The sequence below is a fragment of the Periplaneta americana genome, chromosome 3 (genome assembly GCF_040183065.1).
Source record: "Periplaneta americana isolate PAMFEO1 chromosome 3, P.americana_PAMFEO1_priV1, whole genome shotgun sequence".
NCBI lineage: Eukaryota > Metazoa > Arthropoda > Insecta > Blattodea > Blattidae > Periplaneta > Periplaneta americana.
The window spans coordinates 81,339,600-81,354,546 of NC_091119.1; the positions used below are offsets into that span (position 1 = coordinate 81,339,600).

Below are 14,947 nucleotides of genomic sequence, written 5' to 3' on the forward strand. Positions count from 1 at the left end.
GGATTTTTATGATGGGTCATTTTCAGTTGATGATTCATTCCTACTTTGTTTCCCTCTCCTACCCATTCTGGAACTATTTCCAGGTAAGATCTACCCTTCCCACATTCTTTGTCAGCTTATCAGTTAACTATGACCACTGACTGAGAGTCAGTTTTCTTTACAGATATAAATATTAAGTCGTTGAAAAGCAGCAACTATGATTTTTATGTTAGATTGCTGGAAAGTACAGAATATAAGAACATTTTAAAATTCCATAAAAATCGATAAAAATTGGAGAAAATTATTTTTAATGATTCCAAAGATGAAAAATAACCTATGGGTCAAAAATGCAATATAAAATTACATATTTCATTTTGTTATAACATATGGGTAAAATAAATTTAAAGAGTATAAGTTTAAAGTTAAAAGAAAAATTATTACATTTCATCAACTTCTGCTCCTTAGTTATAAGAAAGAATATTCGTATTCAAAATGTTCCAATGATAAAGGAGGAAGTTTGAACACACTCGTAACTTTTGTATATGCTGTTTACTGTTAAAACATACACACATCATATATTGGAAGAGAACTAGTGAAGTTTTGAAATAGGTCAGTATATTTCCATAATTTGGCAGGTTTTTTAAACATGATTTTCTGAAAAGTGAAATAAATTGAGTTGCAAGTCGATATTGTTAATTCACAACTTTATCTTGTATGTGTATTTTCAAAGGATCCACTCTCTCCCTCCTTCCCTTAATATTGGTACTGATGGAGGAGGGATTGTGATATGCTATTAATTGGACACTGTGGGTTATTCTTCTGTATATACTGAAATTTGCCTCCCTCCCCTTTCACCACATATTTCATTATTTCCTTATGAAATTCTTCCTGGGCGAATTTTGTAATACAATTGTTAAGGTCTATATTGTAATATTTCAGTAGTACAATATAGACCTTAAAACGCAGATTGGCTAATTTGTCCCTTCTGCTAGTTTGCCAGAGGAGGGACGATATTATGTCGACCTGCAAGTATGAAATATGCAAGTTGAGACTGTGGAACTTCATTTTTGTGCCAGAAAGCCATACCTACCATCTTTTTGTAGGTTCTCATACGACTGCTGAACAGTCTAAAAATTCTGTAAATTCATAAGGGAATATTAAGATATTATCTTACAACTTTATAGTATAGTTAACAACTACAATAATTATTCTTAACTATAACTCTCATGACTAGACATCTGATTTTAGGTGAAAACCTACTTTGTTCCTGAAAAGAGAGATTCAAATTAAATTGTATCAACACGTTTCATGGATTGTTATATAAGTAGGGGTACTATTTTACAGTAAATGAAAAGCTTAATTTTCGGAATAAAAATTTGCTTAATTTCGATGTTATTACAAAATATTTCTACGAAATGTAGAAGTCTGTATCATCAAGGGAATGTTAAGTTTATTTGTGAATTTTACAATACTTACAGATTTCTATCAGCACTTACATGTTGCATAGAGAAATTTGTGTCACAATCTTCCATCTTATGTGTGTGAATAATATGAACCACAAAACATTCAGGTTGTTTCTATTTTGTATTTAAAAATAAAGCCCCTCGAAATCTAGTTTGGATATTATATTAAAAATTCTGCCTTGAATTAGGGTTTCAATATTTCATTCAACATATTGTACACAAATATCAATATTTGGGTACTTTAAATTGAAATTTCGTAAGAAGAAAAATTTCTCTCATTAATTAAAATTAAGTTCGTGCAAAAAAAATTCTCGTATACACAAAATTTCGCGTGTTCAAACTTACGGTATTTTGACCTTATAGGACTTGAAACTCAAAATGTTTGCTTTCATCTGCTGCAAAACCGTGTGTTGCGAATTCGTGATTTGCAAAAACTAGGCATTTCTAACAGTGCTAATTTTACGTTGGCACCTACTTTAGCCTATTTTATTTTAAAATATTGATAATACAATTTGTTCTATATTCTTTGTTTGTAACACTCAAAATAAACTCGCTTCATCTTGATGAAGTGGCAAGCATTATTTCCTCTTTGGAAGATGAGGTAACTTGCAACTTCTACACTAAGGATCTTCTTAAGGATGACTCGTTCACATCGAGGTGCTATCAGGTCACTTTGGTTTCTGTGATTGCCATATTGAAAACTGCAGATAAACCAGTTTATGAGCAACTTTATCTTCTAGCTCATGATATAGAGAAACTTATATCAGCACACAAACCAGTTGGAGAAAAAGTACGCGAAAAACTATAAAATGTTCTCCAGAAGAATTCTGGACTTACTGACCTCAAAGCGGCAGTGATGGTGTAACAAAATGAGAAAATGTGACTGTCACAATTGAAGTATGCTCCCGAGACATCAGTAGATATTAAACTTTCATTTTCTGTCTACTAGATTGTGCTAACAGATAAAAAATATAAATTATCTTTCGAAATTTTGGAAAAGTTACTGGTTGTGTATTGCAAATGTAGTTGTGATAAGTACATGTGGTTAATAGGAATGAATCTTAATATACATTTAGGGAATACAAGACATTTAATAATCAACTGATAAATAATAGTAAGTATAAGACAGACATTGCCAACTCGTTTTTTTTTCTGCTGCTGTGCTGCTATGATGAGCACAGTGTTACATTCAATGCAGAATATTTGCGCTCCGGACAAGGTTAATCCTTTCATTTTAGTGATGTAACGTAATGTAAACTGGCATTTGAAGAATGGCAGAGATCTGTGACTTAATAAAATGGAGCAGATTTTTTACTCCGACATCCAATCTAGAGTGGGAGGAAATTTTCCAGTTTACAGAGTTTAACATTGTGGGAAAATGCTTAGTATGTGACGAGGTTCTAAATGTAATAAGGAAATTTAATATTCATTGCATTTCAAGATGCGACTAAATTGGAAAAAAGAGTTTAAAGTGTTCACAATACCATTTTTTGTGGATTATCAGGATGTTCATAATGAACGACAGAAGTGATTGATTTGCAAAATGATACTGAATTAAGAAATCAGTTCCAAAGCATACTTAGTCTATTGGAGTTTTATTCACACTTTCAGAGAGAAAGGTTTCCCAGAATGCACAGACATGTTGCAAGAGTATTGTGTATGTTTAGAGGCGTGTGTATGTTTAGAGGCACTATTTTTCCTGATTAAATTAGCTAAACTGTGACAACAAAGGACGTTGTTAGATGAAAACCTAAACTCAGTCCATTAACTCAGTAATGCACATATTACACTACATCAATAAATATTGAAAGAATATTCGGAACAAAAGAACACAAAAATCACCCCAAATGCACAAAGTGAAATAATAAATATTGTAATTTTAAGAATAGGTTTATGTTTCTTCAAATTAAGAAACAGTGTTATTATTATTATTATTATTATTATTATTATTATTATTATATTTTGATTTAAACTATGAAGTATTGTTGAATAATTGAATAAAATGTTAATATGTGTTAATATTGAATGTATTTTAAGGATACAGTCTGAATAGAGCCTGTTTCAGGCACCTAAGAGCTAATTTTTAGAGCTTAAAAATACGAAGTCTATTGATGACTGCCACTGTGTGACGACTGAAGTGTGTAGAATTGTTTGTTATGTATGCAATAAAAGATGAGATTTTTCTAATGGGTTTTTTCTCTCTTAAGTGCATACCTCCATCCTTTAAAAGCAGACTTGTGTTTAATTCACATGGAAGTGTAAAGGAATTGTTAAAGCCTATTATTGTAGATTTTTGATAAGACAGACAGAATTCTGGTGTAACAGTTAATATCCAGTTTGTGAAAAACTAATTGAGAATGTATAATATGTAGCTGAACTATGCTAAGTTTACATGCATTTTCCAGACACTTCCTGGTGAGATGATAGAATTCATTTTTGCCTTGGTTACAGATAGTAACTGACAGCTTCTTTTTCACTTGAACTTAGAACCATTTTGCTTACTATTGTGCTGGTGTTAACAGTTTTGAGAAATGGTTGAGGATCTGTTGGGTTGTAGTTTTGTTCAATCAGTGGTGACCACTAAAATTATTTTAGTGAATACCTAATGCAAATTCTAGAGCTGCCATTGTGTTTTGTGATACAGCAAATGTATTGTCTCCACCAAATCAATTTGGTGAAATATTAATGACCTCCCAGTTCATGTGTTTTCATTATCTCATATCTGCTAATGTGATAGAACTTAGCTTCAATGGAACACATTTACAATCTAACTTTGACCAACTATATAGTTATAGAAAATAACCTGTTTGAAGCATTTGATTTCCAAATTATTCAAGAAAGTACACAATGCACACAGGAAACGTTTTCTGGAGAAATATGCCTTTGTACATGTCTGTATAAATGAAGGTAATGTTTAGCATTATCAGTTTATGAAGACTTCCCATTCTCTCCGAATGAGAATGCATATGTAGACTTGGGAGGAAAATCGATGAATGTTACATTTTGTTAATGCTGAAAAAAAAAAAAAAAAATGAAACAAACTCAAGGACCTTTAGCATTTTTCCCCACCTACATAATATTTTCCTTCACTTGTTTCTCTGGAGTCTTAGTGTTTTTCATTCCAATGATTTATCAACAACATACTTTAGCATGTTCTGCACAATATAATAATAATAAAAAAAAAACTCAAATTTTTTTTAATTGGACATTCATAGCCCCCTCTCCTCCCAAGTCTTCATAATATCTAATTCTGTGTCCGAAACAGTTCAAATTCTTATGGAGCATAGAAAGACAAAAAAAAAGTCTCAAACTGTGTTTTTATTTGTTCATGAAGTGTATGCAGTATTATGGATATAGTTTCCTTTTCTGTCACAAACAAATAGGCGAGCTACAGGGGTTGGAAGCAGACACAAAATACAGCATAATCTCTAACAATTTCTTTATCTGAACTGTAAATTGTCTACAAATCTATCTCAGTCACAACAATCAAATACTGATTAGCAAGAATTGTATTACTTAACTCAATTATCAGTTTTTTTTTTTCCCCCATAAAAATATAATTACTTGACGTTTGGTTCTTTCATTAACAAAGTTTAGTACATTTAATTTTTTTAACTTTATTCTGAAGTAGGCTACATTCAACAATGTGCATATTGTTACTGTTAAGACAGTGAGAGAATATGAAGAAACCCCTTGCCTTTCCCTTTCTTTGAGAGGATAACATAATTTTGGAATGCATACTGATGTCTCCCAAGGGAATAACTCTTAATATTACATTTATATTTTGAAATTCTAAGCAGTAACAAAAATAACATACAGGCACTCTCTTGGCAAAAGCTAGTCAATATCCTCGGATATGGAATACTGAGAAATGCTGGGAGCACCTTTCTATTTTGCTCTTTGATTTCACCCTGCAATACTCATATGTAATGGAGGTTTCTCTAGTTTGTAGACCTCCTTGTAATTGACTTGCATTATAAGAAAGAAATTTTGTAGTTTATATGTGTGAACCCAAAAATATATTAAATAAAATATAGAGGTCATTTTTTGCATAACTTTTTGTAAAAATAAAATCCGACTCCTAGGAACATGAATACTCCAAGTTGACTTGATAAATAAGTTTAATTTCACCCTGTTTTCTGAATAGCCATACATTATTTCAGGAGTTTTAGTTACCATTCACCAATGCTATCAGTTTAAAAATGTAAACTTCAGATTATTGCAATTGCATGTGTTAAACGAAGAAGCTGTTGATCCAGTTTTGACTTGGCTACAGCAGCACTTAATCAAGTTAACCTCATGCATATACTCACTACTTGAATAATTCAAAGGAGTTCACTGTGCTTTATTCTATATAGTAAAATAGTTCGAACAATAAATTTAAACTTTTGTACCCTTTAAAGTTATTATGAGAAGACTATTAATTTCCACCAGAATATTTAAAAGCATTACACATGGCTTCAAATGGGAACAGAGAGACGTAAAGCATAAATAAAAATATTGTTACGTAGTTAACATTAAGCTGTGTATGTCTTCAACAACTAACACTATATTTAACTTTGAAAAATTAAATACTGAGTAAGCTTTGAAGCCATACATACCTGGATATGTTTTGTTTACGCAGTTTTTATATAGAAATTAGTCACAAGGTCCAACACACTGAATTAAAGAAAACCACTTTGCTATCACAGTTGGTTTAAATAAATTAATTGTAAGACTACTTGGCACTACAAGGCAGTTTCATGTTGGGCTTTGTTTACTACACCGTCAATATTAACTTCTATGTGGCTTTCGTTCTGAGATGAACTCAGTTCTGGTAAACTTGTACTGCTGCTGCTAAAACCCACTACTGGCAGAAGAATAGATACTTCCTCTGCTGAACCTGATTCCTTTGTTCTTGTTCCATTTGCTTTTGGAGCACTTTTAAACACTTCACAAGGATTTTCAAAACATGGTACTGAGTAGCCATGTTTTGTAAATTTACACGAATTTCTGTTGAATCTTTGGCGAGATACAGCAGTCAAGAAATACGGAGATGTTTGCTGTTCCATGATTTCTTTCTCTTCCTTTTCCTCTTCTTCCTCCTCTTCTAGCTCCAGTTCTTTCCTTTCGTCAAAAGAACTATCCATTCTGGCTGCCAGCTCATTAATAAATGTTCCTGGTGACAGATGTGGGCTCTCAGATAGTTCTGTTGGGGTGTAGTATAGAGACATATGGCTTTGAGTATCATCATCAGGATTATTGGTGATGTGATTGATCTTCGTTTTCATGTATATATCCATGTTCGAAATATCTGCAGGATCAAACACAATAGAGTCGGTGCGTCCACAGGAACCTGATCGACAGTTCTCCAGGTATAAACTCGGCAAGTTTTCCAGTAATTTGTTAAGAGTCTGCTGCTGATATTTGTAGGATTCTCTGAACCGAAGCACCTGGTGTGCACTGAATTTACGGATGCGATTACGTTGGAAGACATAGTTTTCTCGCACCCAGTTCAGCTGGCTTGTAGAATAATCACGGACTTTTTTAACCTGAAATACAAATGAATAACTATTACGAGTTTTACTTATTTTCACACACGAATTAAACATATTAATGTCTGTCTTTCACTCATTTCTTACAGAATTGCCATTTCTATTTTCTTGCTTAATACACCAGATAAGTGTAAAGCTACTCCCTATTTGCATGTATAATTTAATAGATTATGTCGAGACTTTTTTTTTTTTTTTTTTACATGTATTATATGTTAGTTCTTCACCTGGTCATAATACTGATCTCTGAGTGCAGTGAGGTGGTTGGTGCCATAGTCTCGAATGTCACGCAGATGTTTGACCTGTCCTTGGTAGCTGGTCTGAATCCACTCCACTTGTTGGGCACAGTTATCCTTTATTCGGTGCACCTGACAAAACATAACATTAATTTTAATCGACTTCTTGAAGATAAATTTGATTGCTGGAAAGGAAATACAATATGAGATATTATAAATAGGACCCATATTTTTTGATGGGTGATTTCAGTGGGTATTTCGTGAAATAAGCTGTCAATTAAATGTATTATATTATGTTTAATATAAAACTTTTTTTTACACCTGTCATATCAGTATTGCCAATATATGAACTAAACATGGTTCCTACATTGTCTGCACGAAAATTTGTGAGTGAGTATTTTTGTATGCATAGAAAAGCTCCTCATGCAGCCCATATTAGATGTAAAGAACCACACTGCCTGCAAACAATTCACACCAAATTCATTGTGGTCCTCTACTAGTCCCTCCCATAACTTCTTTGCATCAAACTATTGCATACTGCAGCAGTCAACTGTAGAAATCAATCTTTGTGTTCGATAGTCATAGAGAAAATACAGAAATATTAAATGAAATTAAATTAAATGTGCATATTTTGTAGTTTTGTGACAGAGGGTGTACAGTACTCGGTGTAATTCTCAAAGTTTCAGAATAAATTTTAACCTTTTCTTTATTACTTCAGTTTCACAATTCTTTTGATACATGAAGCAGCCTGCTCTTACACAATTTTTGAAACTTTAGTGTATGAAATAAACCCCATTTTCAAGTTTTTATGATAATACGATTTTCGATAATTACTTGTTTGAAGGAAATGAAGGTAGAAGAAACTAACACGACAGTAAAAGTTATGGCACTGTTACATTAATCACAATTTTTTCCTGCCTTTTTTTTTCTTTGATATAAGGCTTGTGTGCAATATAATACCTATGTTTTTATTTCACAATCTCAGAATACAAGTTAGTTATTTTCCTGAAGATGAATGTAGGCCTATATAATTACTTATATTTATTCAGTCATTGGTCTTCATACATTGGTTTCAAACTATACCATGTGCATGCGAAAATTCGCCAAAAAATTTGACACAATTTCTTTCTCTAAGAAACAGTATTCCAAACAACAATTTGGTTAACACTTTCAGTAAGGATAGAGCTGTTAAGGCCTAAAGGCCTATAACATTAGTTTCATCTAAGTTTTTGATATCAGAACAAATTGTTTTTATAATGATTTGAAATGGGTAGAGAAGAAAACAATACACGTAATCGGTTATGTTCTTACTCTTCATGTAGATGTGTACGTTCATATCAGAGAAATAAAAGGTGAAGGGATGAGAGATTATTAGTCTATTTGTTTTGAATTCATATTGACTTCTGTTCTGTACTTTCTGACTTTAGCTTCTGAATGAAAACTTTTATTTTGTGTTGGCTAACTACATTATAGTTAAGAAACTTGCATATAGAAACAAGATAGCTTATCTTTTCAGTTAGAAGTTCTACCTGCTGAGTGTAGTTCTCACGTAGTCGTTCTAGCTGCTGCGTCTTATACTGTTCAATGTTGTCCAACATCTGGTAGATCTGCCTTGCTCTAGGACTGACTCTGTCACGACGGCAGCAGCAGCATTTGCTCATCCATCCAAACCTGAATTTCATCGAAAATAAAATAAGTCTTCACTTTGTCAGTTTTCATATGAAATATATTTTTTTTTATTTTATTTAAAATTGGATTTGATATTTGTATATACAGTAGACTCTTGCTAATTCGCCCATTCTGTGCACTGGGGAGGGGGGGGGGGGGCAGATTAGTGAGAGTGTCGGATTACTGACAGTGCTTAAAAATACCATAGCTGTGCTGCCAACCGCTCCACTTGCACTTCTAAATCGAAATTATAAGATTTCACATGTGTTCGGCATGAATGTATATAAGTAACTTATAAGGGTATAGGTGTATAAGTAATACAGTAAAGCACAAGGCACTGATGCATATTCCCAAACTATTACAGTTGAAGTGATAGAAAGTACATTAGAAGGTCGGATTATCAAGAGTCTAGTGTACATGTGGATTTACAACAGTTGTAAAACAAATTTCATCGTAACTTTATATTTAGGGTTTAAATTGCATCAGTATCAATAGATTAGTTAGTAATAATGTAAATGCTTTAGGGTAGTGATTGCTTTGTTTCCTTACCTGTGATACAGGTACCTGAGAAGATTAACCAGTAGGGTTGCGAGCAGGAAGCCAACTGCACAAGCAGCTCCAACAAGAATGCTAACTATTTTGATGCGATAGATAGTTATGGGGTCAACATTCAGCATAACATATGCTGTAACATTTGCTGTGGGATTGGTAGCGAAACAAGTGTATCTTCCACAATCAGAACGAATTATGTTACGAATGTAGAGTGTTCCATTGTCTAGAACTCTGATTCGTGCACCATCATCATCACTTATAATAGTCATATTGGAGTAGTGTGCATATGGGTGCTTATAGAATTCCTGGTGGATATTTGTGGGATTTGGGTTCCAGTGAAATGCGAGGTTTGTAGGTGTAACCCATGTTATAGAAGGATGGGGACTGCCCGAAAAGGAACAATGGAGTAATGCATTAGATCCGAGTCCATAAAGGAGTGGTGGTGTTGTACTTATGAGTTGAGTAGCTTTGCAGTTAAGGCCTCTTAGAGTAAGTAACATGTTGCTGCGTCTGGCATTAATGTAGAGAGGGCTTCCACATTGTAGTTCATTCTGGACAAGACTGACATTCTTGCTCCATTGGAGGAACCAGACCATGCGACAGTCGCATGCCCAAGGATTGCTACCAATATTAATTTTCTGGACATTAATCATGTTAGACAGAGACTGTGGAAGCGTAGACAAACTGTTACCACTGAAGTCAATATACTGTAGTTTTGGACAGTGAACCAATGCATAGTCATCAATTTCCCTGAGGTACATATTGTTGTTTATAATCAATGTTTTGAGATTGACCAGTCCATTGAGGTCTGTATCTAATAACACTTTGAGCTGCGTGTTTGCTATGATGAGTGTGTCTAGTCCAGAACATGAACTGAACAGTTTTGTTGGCAAGTTTTGTAGAGGATTATCACTCATGTTTAGACATGTCAGCTTGTTCAAGCCATGGAAGGAATTGCTGAAAAGTTTCTCAATAGAATTTTTCCCTAAATTTAAGTACTGGAGATTCTTAAGTTCACTAAATAGATTTATTGGTAAATTACTTAGTATATTGTTGGATAAGTCCAGCGTTTTCAAGTTACCGAGACCACTGAATGATTTTGAAGCAAGAGATTCCAAGTTGTTTTCTTGCAGAAACAAGCTTGTTAAGTGTTTATTTGGGGAGAAAGAGTCATCAGGAATTTGAAATATTGTGTTATATGATAAATCTAGAAGTTGAAGAAATTTTAACGGAGCAAACACTTGAAATGGTATCACATCAAATTCATTATGACTTAGAGACAATTCTTCAAGTTTGTCAAGGCCTTCAAAAATATTTTCTGGAAGATCATGTAACTTATTCTGCGACAGATTGAGCAGTTTCAATTCTGATAAGGGATGGAAAGTCTCTGAATGCAAAGTTTCCAACATATTCCTGCTGAGATCCAACGTTTCCAGTCTTATTAGTTTAAAAAATATGGCCTGATCTATTTGCATGATGCTGCTATTTTGCCAAGTGATATTTCTTAAGTATGTGGCATTTCTGAAGATGGTATCATGAAGAACAGTAATATTCACTGCAAAGAACGACAGCTGCGTTATGTTTGTAGGGATCTCTATTCCAGGAAAGTTTCTGGAAGTGCAATGGAAGGCAGATGAATGAAGACAGTTACATTGTTGTGGGCAGGAGGATTGGAGAATATGGGATGGGGATCCAGAATGCCTGGTACGGTGGTGCACCACCGTGGCAACAGTGGCAGGATTTGAAATGGCCATGTTGGAAGCAACATGGGTTATCAAGAGTAGGAGGAGGGATGAATAGAGAAGAGTAGGGCAAGTAGAAGCGACATCCCTGCTCCCTTGATTTGCCCTCATCTTTCACAGCTGTGCATTATTGTAGAGTTGTGTCTTTCACACTGCCAACTCTCGTTATCTGAAACAAGGGGGAATTGCATATTGTTTTAATGACAAACTAATAGGCTTGCTGTGTTCATTTAACGTGAAAGTTTCGAAGATTTGAGAGTCGGAAAAAAAAAATGTTTTTATGGTTTAATCGCATACCTTTATAAGTTAGATACTTTTGTTCTTTCAAATTGTATATGTTCTTAGTGTTTAAAAAGATTACGTGTTTGTGATGGGGACAATAAATGTTAAAAAATTAAGCTCAGACAATATTGTTTTGTGTATAGTGTTAAAGAAATTGTGTGTGCACACATGGTGAAAGTAATATAACTCTGTAGATTTTAACAGTTTATTCCTTGACTGAAGCAAACAAAAAATTGTAATACCATATTAATCATAATAAATAATAATAATAATTTTCTCGTAAATGTTAACACTGTTTTACTTGATAAATGCTATCTGCACGATTCTGATTTTTATTCTTATCATTAGCGAAATTGATGAATGATTTATCCCTTCGAAGTTCTTTTAAATAAAATTGACGGTTTCTTGCATATCAAATAAAAAAATTAACACATATAATTATTTTCTGTCATTAAGTCTGGGAACCCTACTGCAGTGTAAGGGACGGAATGTTGCTATTCAGATCGATGTATGTGTGTATTTGGTGGACTCATGTGCGGTTGCCAAACTACACAAGGTTTTATTTATTTATTTTAAAGTATTCTATTGCTCCCTTCAGTCTACAGAGTTATATTACTTCCATCCTGTATGTAGCTATACACACATGCGATGTAGGCCTATTGATTTATTAATACTAACAGTAAGCTACGAAGTAGTTTATTTAGAGAAACTGTAAAGTAGTTGTACCCTAATATTTCTGATGAAAGCTACTGTTTGCAGCATTCTGCAACTTCAGAACTGAAATTTCATCAACACTTGGTTTGGGAACGGTGTTGTGAATTCTAGTCATAGTTTTATGAGAACATTCAAGTATATTTGTCTTGGGATTAAAGTTTTTGTTCAGGGAAATAGGTAAGCAGCCAGCCGTGGCAGATTTTTCAAACTGGAATTTATTTTCTTCGTCAGTCAGTCTCTACTGGTGATTTTCATAATAATATAGGTATCACAGTACTCATTGTCATATAAGAATTAAAGATAACAGTGAAGTAATAAATCAACTGTCACTTGTATAACTAACAAAAATTAATGAAACAATTCCTGTGATAATAAATTAAGTAGGATATATTCTTTGATATAGAACCTTGAATCTAAGAACGAAGTTTCTGATAATACGATTATAATGAATTTTTGCACACTTAAAAATAAGAATTAAATGAAATGCCACTATCAGTAAACGTCTAGATAAGAGTGGAATAAATTTTTGTTTCGTTCCTAAACAGTGGTACCGGTATTGTTTTTATTGCACAGTTCGGTATCTTGATCAGGTTGACTCAGACCCGCCTTTTGCACTGCCTTTAATTCAGTTTATTGTGTAGATGTATGAATTGTCATGCATTTACATCATTAGTTTAGGCACAACATATGTAAACATCTGTTTGTTGGTACCTTCAATTGGAAAGTAGACTTCGTGGGTGGGGAAAAAAAAATCTTGCTGTCGAACGAAACTCAGTATCACTTCTCTACTCACCTTTGTGCTTTCATAATATTAGTGCATTATTTACAGGAACATAAACTCACAGATACACTCGACACATCATCACAAGTTTTACAATAACAATATTACATCGTCACATGTCCCGAGCTAAATAACTGCAAGATCGTTAGGTGCGAGAGAAAATGGCCGTCGCCAGCGAACCGTGAGGCCTGGCGTTCCGAGACTCCCTCTCCTCCCCTCTTTTCCTCTATCCCTTCATCCAATGTCGTTTGCTGTACACAGGGCCCGTGCCTACTGGATCCACGATAATATGCTCGCTCTGTAAGGCGTTCATAATATTATGTTAACGGGGGCTGCAGTTTATAAAGAATGATATTGAGATTTTCTAACATTAGCATTATTTACATATACTTCAGATAATCCTTTCCATGATGCGGAAATGCAGGTCATACCGACGTATTGATGTATTTCAATCCAGGCTAAAAGGTTTGCTAGTGCGATTGCGTGTTCACTTCCTACTGTGTTCAGAATTCCTGGGTTTCGAACTCATATTCGACCTTCCAAACAGGCAAATGATTTGTTTTTAATTTGTTTTTCTGTTTTTTTTTTTCTCGTATGAAAACATTGCGTTACGTAATAAGACCAAGATAGTTACCGTCCTGCTGCTCATCAGCTTTGTCGGAAATAAAGTCTGCACTTCAAAGAGATGTTACAGTAAACTAATGTGACCAGAATGTCTGAAATTCAGAACTGGACACTTACTGATACGTACTATAGCTTCGCAGAAAACTCCTCTTAGTCGTAGAGCTTCTCTAATTTTAAAATAATGTGAACATTAACTGTTTAAATACATATGTAACAAAATTAAACAAAAAAAAAAACGACCAAAATTACATTACTCATAAGTCATAACACAAAACAGTTTACTCTCTTATTTTCCTTAAAGAAATTCAAGCTGTATTTGAAATTAACTTGAAATTAACTTAGGTACTTAATAATGCTTTTTCAGTGTGTTTTCTCAGCTGTTCATAACCTGTTTTGTTTATTTCTGTAGGAGCATTGATTCAAGACAAGAAGGTGTCACAATTTTAACAATGTTTCTGAATGACCAATGTACGGAGAAATGTTGGAACATTTCTACTCATCTCGTATGAACTTCTTTCTCTTCTCTGTTCCATTGCCTGACTTGGCACTTGTAAACTATTTCATATAAATTCACTGAACATGGCGTTGTCATCATTATTTGAATTGCCAGAAACGTTTGTAATTATATCTATACATTTTTCAGCATCATTCTACTTTGGGAAATAGTTTAACAAGATTATTTTTTGTATTTTCCAACAAAACGGGACAAATAAGGTGGACAACAGGATTCATTCATTCATTCATTCATAGTGTTCTGCCCAAGAGCAGCTCTTTCACTGCAAACCCAGCATTCTCCAGTCTTTCCTATTTTCTGCCTTCCTCTTTGTCGCCTCATATGATCCACATATCTTCATCTATCATCTGATATCTTCTGCCCCAAACTCTTCTCCCATTCTTTCCAGTGCATCCTTCAGTAGGCAGTTTCTTCTCAGCCAGTGACCCAACCAATTCCTTTTTCTCTTTCTGATCAGTTTCAGCATCATTCTTTCTTCACCACTCTTTCCAACACAATTTCATTTTTTATTCTGTCTGTCCACTTCCACGCTCCATTCTTCTCCATATCCACGTTTCAAATGTGTCTATTCGTTTTTCTTCATTTCATCGCAATGTCCATGTTTCTGCCTCATCCACACTCCACACAAAGCACTCTACTAGTCTCTTCCTCAGTTCTTTTTCTAGAGGTCCGCAGAAGATGCTCCTTTTTCTATTAAAAGCTTTCTTTGCCGTTGTTATCCTCCTTTTGACTTCCTGGCTGCAGCCCATATTACTGCCTTTAGTACACCTCAAGTATTAACAGGATAGAAGGCTTGAAAACGGAACATCTGATCACATTAATTAAACTAGTGGCGTCAGGTGAAATTACATTAAGAGTGTG

At 34.1% G+C, this 14,947-nt stretch overlaps 2 protein-coding genes across 3 annotated transcripts in view; one reads left to right on the forward strand and one right to left on the reverse strand.

Moving 5' to 3' along the window:
* Positions 1-14,947, forward strand: part of Ndf (Nucleosome-destabilizing factor) — a 419,078-nt gene that overhangs the window by 222,572 nt on the left and 181,559 nt on the right. The gene's annotated exons all lie outside the window — the stretch shown is intronic.
* LOC138696217 (leucine-rich repeat and immunoglobulin-like domain-containing nogo receptor-interacting protein 3) lies at positions 4,865-13,192 on the reverse strand. The gene is made up of 5 exons (XM_069820872.1): positions 12,961-13,192; positions 9,427-11,340; positions 8,739-8,880; positions 7,201-7,341; positions 4,865-6,973 (listed from the first exon to the last, which is right to left on the reverse strand). Exons 2-5 carry the CDS (start codon positions 11,280-11,282, stop codon positions 6,170-6,172), a joined length of 2,943 nt encoding a protein of 980 aa, XP_069676973.1. The 5' UTR covers positions 11,283-11,340; positions 12,961-13,192; the 3' UTR covers positions 4,865-6,169.

Excerpts from the sequence above, each read along its gene's own strand:
- LOC138696217 (XM_069820872.1), bottom strand. The coding sequence starts at position 11,282 with ATGAGGGCAAATCAAGGGAGCAGGGATGTCGCTTCTACTTGCCCTACT. Across the intron at positions 8,881-9,426 it reads CTCAGGTACCTGTATCACAG|GTTTGGATGGATGAGCAAAT; the intron begins GTAAGGAAACAA and ends GATGAAATTCAG. Across the intron at positions 7,342-8,738 it reads GTGAGAACTACACTCAGCAG|GTGCACCGAATAAAGGATAA; the intron begins GTAGAACTTCTA and ends ATGTTTTGTCAG.